This window comes from Etheostoma cragini, chromosome 21, assembly GCF_013103735.1.
Source record: "Etheostoma cragini isolate CJK2018 chromosome 21, CSU_Ecrag_1.0, whole genome shotgun sequence".
Classification (NCBI taxonomy): Eukaryota; Metazoa; Chordata; class Actinopteri; order Perciformes; family Percidae; genus Etheostoma; species Etheostoma cragini.
In genome coordinates, this window is record NC_048427.1 from 4,675,347 (window position 1) to 4,684,754 (window position 9,408).

A 9,408-nucleotide genomic window follows, 5' to 3' on the forward strand; every position below is an offset into this window, starting at 1 on the left:
ATGACCGAAATTAACTTCTGCCAACTACAAGAACACAGGACAACAACAGTAGGCAAGGCTGTTAATCAAATTGCGGACAGGCAATCAGCATCACCTGGCATGGCTTTGAGCATGCGCATTGTTTTCCCACTCTCGAGGCAGTTGATCTTTTTCAATTTTTTTCAATTTTAAAGAAACAAAACAATGAAAGAACGTTGACAAAAGTTACGAAAATGTCGGGAAAAGATTCACAAAACGGCCTCTGTTAACCACCCATTTCTGCTTGTGAATGTGGATTTATTCTAATAACAAGATCAATTGAACAAAATTGACAACTTCTTTGTACATCTAATTGCCTTCAAAACACATAAAACATATATTTATCCTTAAATTGAATTGATTGCCCTGTGTTCCGTCTTATAAGATGTTGAAAATCAACCCAAAACATTTTACACAAAGAACAAATGACAGATTGTTTCTTCTTCTAGTTCACAGAAAGTGCAAGAATATTCAATATCAAGTAGGAATCTCTTTAATGTCCTATTTGCTGGATATATTTATGCAAGATTTTACTCTTTTACTTTGTTATTAAGACAGAATGTATCTCCAATTAGCCAGATTTGTTGCTAGTTCATTCCTCCATACATTGAAGCCCAAAAGAATCTTCCTGTTGTTAGAGTTACTTCTTATATGCGATTCCTGATGAGTTTGTATGAACATTTATGGCACTTGACCACTTGACAGCCCTGCTTGACAGGCAATGTCTCTCCTTTTTTCCTTATTTTATAAGCTAGGCCCACAGTGATGAATGGGAAGAGAAAAATAAAGATGTGACCCTTTTTGATTGAATTGAGCAATAAAATATGATGTTTTTCAACTTAAAAGATAATTTTGCAAGTGAACAAAGTCTCAGTTTTAGTTTTGTGTGAAACCGCTTAGTAAAATAGGATATATATATATATATATGTATATATATATATACACACACATCTCGTCTCCCACAATAGCCTGAATATGTAGCCCTAACGTCATCTGTATCCAGGGTCTGGATCAAGAACAAGAACAAACTTCTTTACAAACTGAAACTTTTTTGACTTGCAAAATTAACTTTTTCAATTAACAAACATCATAAATGTAAATCATGGCTCTATTCAAACAGAATAAAGTAATTATTTGTCTCTTGCCTAAACATATTTTTTCTCCAAAATTCAGGTCCACTGGTTGTCCACCAATGGAAGGGACTTTGCCTCTCTTTGCGAGCAAGCTGCCTCTTGAGCCAAAGACAATTAAAGGGCCTTTTTTTTAAACTATTATAGCAGCCAATAATAATAATGATAAAGAAAAACCAGTATTTTTATGTCATGCATTAATCCACAATTGTATTAATTTAGAACATACTTTCACTTTTCACTCTCTATTCTGGGCTATTTTATGGGAATATTGTGGATTTACTGACCTGAGCAGGAGACTACAATCTGCAGAAATTACACGCTATAGTTTCTTTTACATCTGATTCTGATGTTTTTTTGTTGTTGTTTTTCATGCACCACATTTTCAAATTAACATAAATAAATAAATAAATATTTTGTTGCAATTAGATTACAGTATAGTATAGTTTACAGTATGCTGTTACTGGCAGTGTGGAGAAGGCTTTGAAACACCACTGATCATTTACAGTGGTTCCCAACTTGGTCAGACCGGACACACAATAAATAGAATTCATGGTCATATGTTATACAATCTGTAAAACCCTTTAACAAACTTGTAAATTTGTGCTATATGTATGATCTCCATTTGACTTAACAGTTTTGGTATGGGGCAGCATTCATAATCAATCACAGCAATGTCACCATCAGGGCAGGGTGAGTCTGCAGGGAGGAAAACGTTTTAACCCCAGTAATTTGGAGCAGATAGGGAATCAGTTTGGCAGAGTCAGCATACATTCTTTCACATACAGTGAAAACACACATAAGCCACTGACCAGTGCTACTTTTCAAAGACCTCAGTGCAGGTCGGGCAAGGGCTAGATCCAGTATATGAGTGCATTAATTACTGCTGCTGTGTCACTATTTACTGAGGGAGAGTAACAGGAAACAGTGTGTGGCCTATTCACTGGAAGAGCTTGATGTGCAACAATGCAATGAATTGGAGGATGACAAAAGTGTCATACAGAAGATGAGTAATGGTCTTCATACATAAAAGTCATGCTCTAGGTATCATATCCTGCATGATGCATGCTGTGTCCAAGAATAAGGAATTATGTGTGTCCAGTTAAGCACCAAATGAATAAATTCATAGTTTTACTGTGATATGGGCAGCAAATATTTACAAGCAGCAGGCTGAGATGAATTGTGTACAATACATCCATGGATGACATTATAGGACAAAAGCAATCGGAAAATTGCTTTACCACATTTGAAACAAACGCCTATAGCCTTGTAGGCTGTGTGTTACCCAGGCTCCCATATGTTTTATTGTTGTAAAAAGGAAATCTTGTTTTAAATCTGGTAAATTGCTTGATGAAGTGGATAGATTACTTCACTGGGCTAATAAAGCCAACATTTCATTTGACAATTTTTCTTTGAATAGGCTAAGATAGGCTAATATAAGTATTAGCATTAACAAATAAAGATTTTCCTTTACAAGAAAGAGATTGTGACAAAAATTCACATCAGCATAAACCTGATTATACAATATCCAACAGTGCAGTGGTCCCATAGCCATTTAACGCTTGTTGGGAATAATATAAGCTACTCTCTCAACGCAGTAAACAATTTTAAACACGGACAAATCGCTTTTCTTTTTTGGAATTGGCCTTCTGTGCTTGCCGTAGCGATGTATAAAAGTTTACATAACCGGAAGTTCCGCCCCTTTTCATCCCCTCTCTGGCAGGCTGAGTGAGTTCCACATTCACACATAAACAAAATCACAATTTCTATCATAATCCATCCTCTTTAACGCTAATAGTCACATCATCGGCTCTGCAGAATTATACTTAATCAATTCAGTGGCCAGATGACGAGCTACTCATTTGTTTTCCAATACTTTTCTTTCCGTTGTTTTACCCATAAACTGACTCCATCTTTCTCTCGCTCCTCCACAGCGTTCAGTCCGCTGACACAATCAACATGGTAAGGACTAAACACCTTAATCTGAATAGTTGGTGATGTATCGTGTGAGCGTGGGAATGGCGTTTCATGGAATATGCGTGTGTGTTTATGTACCAAGCGTTAGAAACGTAGGAAATTGGCGCTTTAATCTTCGGTGATTAGCATTAGCATACATTTGCTAGCTTCAGCCACCCGGCTACAGCCTGTCGCATAGTAATGACATGTTCACGAGCCCATAGCAATATGGTTTTACATAGCTAAAACATCAGGTGCCGGGGTTAATTTCCCCAAAACAACCATTCTGACTACGGTATCTGTAGCTGTTAGTGACCTGGTGCAGGCTGCACCAGCGAAGTCGGAAGTTTAGATAAAGATAATGTTTAGCCGTCAGCAAGACATGCAATCATCTCAGGCTGATGTGCTCGTGATGCTTTTTTCAAGTCTTGCTAGAGTAATGATGGACCTAGTGCTGGGTTTCGACTTCTAACAGAAACATCAGTTCCACCGGTCCCCTAACATCACTTTGTTGTTCATGCTTAATCTGTGTGTTTTGATGCTTTGTATGAATAATAATCGTTCCTACTCTGTTCTTTATTTGTAGCCTCGCAAGATAGAAGAAATCAAAGATTTCCTGTTGACAGCCAGGAGGAAGGATGCCAAGTGTAAGTTAAACTCAGTACTGTCCTCTCCTTCATGTACTGGTTCATGTAAGGGTGCTGACACACCAACCCGATTATCGGCCGTAGGACAGTCTGGAGAGGTCAGTGACTCGAGTCTGTTCGGTGTGGTCCGTGCTGTCGTCCGTCACAGGAGTCGTCCGCTTTAATTTAGGCTGATTTGACTTGTTGCATCGGAAGGCGGGCAGTTGGACTCCTTGAACAAGTGTCTCAGACCGAAGTCTTTTAAACTAACCTTTGTTGATCTGAAATGAAGACAGTCAGCAACTGCATGGCCTATTAATCGCTTAAAATGTTTTCAGAAACGCGTTTTGATGAGCTATTTTTGTAAAATACGAGATTGTATTCCGAACGAGCAGTCATCACGGCCGGTGTTGAAATTCCAAAGAAGCCAGACTCACGGGATGAGTTTGTCCATTCAGCTGCCAAGTTTCATTTTTTGGGCCACAATACAGATTAGCGCCGCCTACTGTTATGGAGATGTCTTGCGCTCACGCTGAACGTACGTCCGAGGCACTTTTTTGACAAACTCGGGTTTTCTGCCGTCAGGTTGGCGTGTCAGAACCTTTAAATGAAAGCAGTGGATGACAAAATGAAAAGGTGGATGACAACTTGAGGTTGCTGGCGGGCTAGAGATGTTTCAGTATCAGGATCGCCTCCGATACTGCATAAAATGCTGGTCGGGAAGTACTGGAGTTTATACACCGATCTGATACCACTTTTTTTTTTAAACGGAAGAAAATCCACGTTAAAGTAGTTTTATTTATGTTCTTTTTCCGTTATAACTGACTGCCAAACTGGATAATAAAGTTGTGTGGCGTTCATTGTTTGTTCATGTTACAGAAAATGTTTAACCTGAGCCAGACCGACAACAAAGATTGAAATCATTTCACATCCATACAGGGATAGACTCATACAGCTGTTAAAACATAAAATATGACACACTGGTATCTGATCAGTACTCTGTCGGCCGACACGCAACTTCAGGTATCCTAATTGGTATCGGGAAGCAAAAATGGAGTCGGGCTATCTCTATGGCAGGCCAGATAAACATGAAAACAAATTACATTTAAAAAGTTACAGTTGTTCACAGGCAATCATACAAGTCACATTCTATGAAGAATGTGGTGTCAAACAACAATTGAAGTAACATTTGTTGCCTTTCTGTCAAGAAAATGCTCAGGAAACTTCGTAGGAAGTTATTCAGACATTTGGACTTGTAAAATAATACAGTAACTTGCACATCTGTCTCCGAAGTAATTTTTTTTTTATCCAAGTACATGTTTCTGTTTGTTAGTTTAATCTGAACTGGCTTGTTTGTCTTCCTTCAGCCGTAAAGATCAAGAAGAACAAGGACAATGTTAAGTTCAAGGTGCGCTGCAGCAGGTACCTGTACACCCTGGTCATCACAGACAAGGAGAAGGCTGAGAAGCTCAAGCAGTCCCTGCCCCCAGGTCAGTTATTATCAAGAAGTCCACTTGTGGGGCAAACGAGTGAGGCGTAGCAGTCTTTGTTTAAACAGCAAAAGGCTAATATGGAAATGAATGATGTACATTTGACCTTTGACATAGCCTTAGACCATTCTGTTAAGACGTTTGCATCATTTGGAGGTTTGACCACTTGTGGCTTAGAGCATGTTTGAATGGGTGGGTCTGAGTTTCTCATTCTGGCATGTCCTACACGGAAGCACATGCATGCCACAAACACAGGGATGGTGTGATACATCTCTGACTGCAGAGGATGGCAGTTGTGGTAGCACTGTAGAAGAAGCAATGCTAAAAAAAACCTCAACCTGATGGAAACAAGCCACTTTTTAGAGCATTCACAGCTGCACTATAGGTTTTTTATAATGTAGGAAAAGGGTTCATTGTGCTTATTGAGCCTCAGGAACATAACCTGTGCATTTGGACTGAAAAGAAGTGTAAACTGTAGGTGTTTACAATAAAAACTTGAATAGGTTTTATAACATTTTAACTAGACAAGAGTCTACAGGGCTTAGATAGTAGTTGGTCCTCATAGAAAATGACTAAATGGGCAACGTAAAACACAATTGCAGACACTTTGCCAAGAGAGTTTCCTAATGAGTCTTAAGACTGATGTGGAACACTGAAATTTGGTTAGGAACAACAGTCAGAAAACTGTAAAAATGACAATGTTAGGACATTTGTCTCATTTCACCTCAACATATGCACCCATTCCAAACAGTGCATTGACGGGGTCTTTGCTGCTGGAGCTTTTATGCAGTGAATATTCTCTAACCTCTTGTCTTTGTCTTTACAGGTCTGGCTGTGAAGGAGCTGAAGTAAATCCGTGATGTACAGATAATTGTAATAAAAATTGGAAAAATAGTTAATTGTCTGTGGTTTTATGTGCATTGTTTTTCATGCTGTAAAGCAAACACAAAATATTAAAACTGATTATATCATGAGGGGTTGTCAGTGAGCGCCAGCTTGTTGAAGTAAAAGCTCATACAGAGTCTCTTCTTTCCACCAGATGTCAGGTTTGAGCTATAGTCGGACTGGAAAGTGAATAGAGAACTAACCATTTCACACATGTTAATTGTGTAAACCCCAATATGAACAAGTTAGGAAACTGTCTTATTTTCTGTAAATGCCCGTTGAACACCTATCTGAAACTTCTTTACGTCCTAGGGGTCATACCTTACATCTCACTCTGAAGTTCAAATGTCCATTAAGTAGATTTATCGTAGCATCACACAAACATGCTGCTAAAAAATCAGTATGAGCACATTTGTCTAGATGCTTCTAATAATGCCAGTGAGGACATGGGGAACGGGACTGGTCTGCTACAGGGATGAAATCAAGCAGATTAGAAGCACTCTGGTTGGATTTCACAGCGTAATTACTGACCTATTTTCTTTTCTTTTTTATAGCCTCCACTTGGTGAAGATAAAAGTTGCTAATGTGATTCGGACGTCCTATGAGGACATAAATTAAAGTTGTCTGTAATTGTCTCCGTTGACCACTAGGTGGCTGTGCAGCAGCTGGCTCCGCACAGAGACTGATAAAGCAGCACTTAAATAACTAAAACATGTCAGAATGAAAATTAAATGACTACACAGTTTAAAATTAAAAAAGTCTTACCTCAGAATTGCGGCCAGATTGATATTTCTAAACTCCTCAAAAGGGGGAGCCTGCGCGTTCCCGTTTCGTTTCTTGACTATCGGGGCGCGTTCCCGCTAGTGACTGTTGTGCGTCTGGTGCGGCTGTCGGTCGGATAGGAGCCGAGGGTCCACGGAGACATGGGCGCAGTGTGATTGTTTCTTCTTTTATGTAAAAAAAGTGGTCGCGGACTTCAGTTTATAACACCAGTGTTGTCTCTGCAGGACTTCTTGTGCGGGTTCTATCATGTGTGGCTGAGAGTGTGTTTCCATAAACGAGCATGCTTTTATCATTGTCTTTGTCTGATATGAGACGGGATTAAGATCTCCGGCAGCGGACCAAACAGCCCGCTTTAGTAAAGGGAGGCTAATTTAGGCTGGAGCCGAACTTTTTCTCGGGGCAAGGATGTCTTCGGATCGGATGGATTACATTGCGCCCTGGTGGACTTACTGGCTCCACAATTTTCCTCATATCAACCTAAGGTTTCATCCCATTGACAACAGCTTCCAGCCCGAGGAAGAGAACTACCAGCAGGTTAGTAAAGAAGATAGGAAATAGCTTTATCAGGACCCTTGTTATCAAGGACGAAAGCAAAACAAGGATACTATGCCTGTGCTTTGGACTCAATAGTGAGTTTTTAACAGTATGCCCATTGGGACATCTAAAATAATCCTACAATTCATGGGTTATATCCTTCAATAAATGGCTTCCAATTTTCCTGACACTGCTGTTATTACTAAAATGAGTTATCATTATGTTTTCGGTTGCCTTCAGATTACATTTTGCACTATCCATGATAAAAGTGGCCCAAATTATCTCTCTGAATCTTACCCAGTCCACTTAACTGATAGCCACCTTGAGGGTGAGTCCACCGCATTTTTTAGGTGCCATAGGCCTATTTAGTCCCAAAGATCTATGGACCAGGTCAAAAATGCTTGGTGGATCTGTTTTAGGTGTTGCCATTGTAGTGGTCTTCCACCAAAATAATTCCTCTTTGCAAAAATGACGTTACACTATTGAGTTAAATGCTTAATTGCGTTTCCCAGTATAGATGTAACATGTATATCTTGTAAATACTGCCCTCCATTAAGCTTGGTTTACATTTTTCAGTTGGACAAATATAAGTTATTGTGTCTGTTGGAGAGACACACAGAGAGAGAGAGAGAGAGAGAGAGAGAGAGAGAGTGAGAAGATCAGAAAGCACACTTCACACTGTAAACGTTGGAATATACTGTATGTGTTTCACCCATGGGAGTTAAAGAAAGTGGTTCCTGTCTAACTCCAGTGAGTTAGACAGTGAGTTGGGATCAACTGTTGGAAGACTAATGACCTGTTTGTGAACACATGTCAAAGTACTATGAATGATTTATTATTTCACGGTTTAATTTTTCAGGTTATACAGCCTAATAGCATATAGCAATAGCATGTTAAGGCACTAATTGGCTTCAACATTAGCTATGATGCTTCCCTTTGCTTTAGCTGCTACCGCTTCACCAATAGTAATAGTTTGATGTACTTCTGCTCCACAAGATATCAGATGGAAGCACAACCAAATTGGATTTTTGTCGAGACGAGAGAGGCAAAGTGAAGGAGATTTCTTTTCTTCTCATGCTGCCAGTTTCCATTTTCTGTAGCATTGTGGAAGTAGAGTCTGGGCCATGGGATGTGGGAGGGGAGGGGAGCATGAATGTATTATAGGAGGGGAGGGCGGTGAGTCTCAGCAGGAGAGCAGCTCTTCCTTCTTAGAAGACTACAGACAGGCACTCAAGTCAGGGGTGGGAAACCCCCATCATCACACCCATCAATCGCTCGTTTTATGACTTTTACTCATGTTTCTCTCTCGGACACAACCATGCTCCTGCTCTCCTTTGTCTGTCTCCCCCCCCCCCCCACACACACACACAGATGTACTGTAGGTCAAACCCTTCATGCTCCCACTTTGTAAAACATTCTTCTGCACAGCACCAAAGCTAATGACAACATTTTAAGATGATGCAATGCTGTTCAGGCCATTACATTTCCTGTCGTTTGTGAGCTGTCAGAATTAATTTTGATCACCGCCTCCTTGGTTGACTGCATGAGTAGCAATGACGATATTCAAAGGATGTTAAACTGGGAAAACTGGTGATATTTTGCCCCTAAATGTACTTGCATATTTGTCATAGTTAAGTTTTGGATTAGACTTAAATTTTTAAGGGTTATTAGTGTTACAGTTGCTAATGAAGTGACACATATCAACTATACTGTAAGGCAGTAAAAAGATACACATAGTCTATGTTTAAGGGAATTTGCTGGTGTTTCTTAACACTCTGCATAGCTTCCCACTGTGGTGTTATTGAAAATCCAATTTGTCTCTGCGCTGGGATAATTACCAGCATTGCAACTGTGTTTATTGGTAAAGAATTCAGTCTAAAGGAACAAAAATGAAGCTTTATAATCGAGTTGGTAAGCCCAAACGTGTAGTGCGGGTAAATTGGGAACGTCTGGAGGAGGCCCCTGTCCGACGGACTTTCAACTCAC

At 39.8% G+C, this 9,408-nt stretch overlaps 2 protein-coding genes across 3 annotated transcripts in view; both read left to right on the forward strand.

Moving 5' to 3' along the window:
- Positions 1–929: 929 nt before the first annotated feature.
- Positions 930–9,408, forward strand: part of ttyh2 (tweety family member 2) — a 64,601-nt gene continuing 56,122 nt past the window's right edge. The window contains exons 1-2 of one of the 2 annotated variants that reach the window (XM_034859538.1): positions 930–945; positions 7,070–7,422. In XM_034859538.1, the coding sequence (XP_034715429.1) occupies positions 7,294–7,422 (129 nt within the window). In that variant the 5' untranslated portion in view covers positions 930–945; positions 7,070–7,293. Of the gene's footprint in view, positions 946–6,965; positions 7,423–9,408 lie in introns of those variants that run through there. The other variant, XM_034859539.1, reaches the window with a different exon arrangement.
- Positions 2,800–6,116, forward strand: rpl38 (ribosomal protein L38). The gene is made up of 5 exons (XM_034859542.1): positions 2,800–2,876; positions 3,083–3,110; positions 3,691–3,751; positions 5,098–5,220; positions 6,047–6,116. The coding sequence occupies exons 1-5, from the start codon at positions 2,815–2,817 to the stop codon at positions 6,070–6,072; spliced, it is 300 nt and encodes a 99-aa protein (XP_034715433.1). The 5' UTR covers positions 2,800–2,814; the 3' UTR covers positions 6,073–6,116.

Excerpts from the sequence above, each read along its gene's own strand:
- rpl38 (XM_034859542.1), top strand. The coding sequence starts at position 2,815 with ATGTATAAAAGTTTACATAACCGGAAGTTCCGCCCCTTTTCATCCCCT. Across the intron at positions 3,111-3,690 it reads CCGCTGACACAATCAACATG|CCTCGCAAGATAGAAGAAAT; the intron begins GTAAGGACTAAA and ends CTTTATTTGTAG. Across the intron at positions 5,221-6,046 it reads CAAGCAGTCCCTGCCCCCAG|GTCTGGCTGTGAAGGAGCTG; the intron begins GTCAGTTATTAT and ends TTGTCTTTACAG.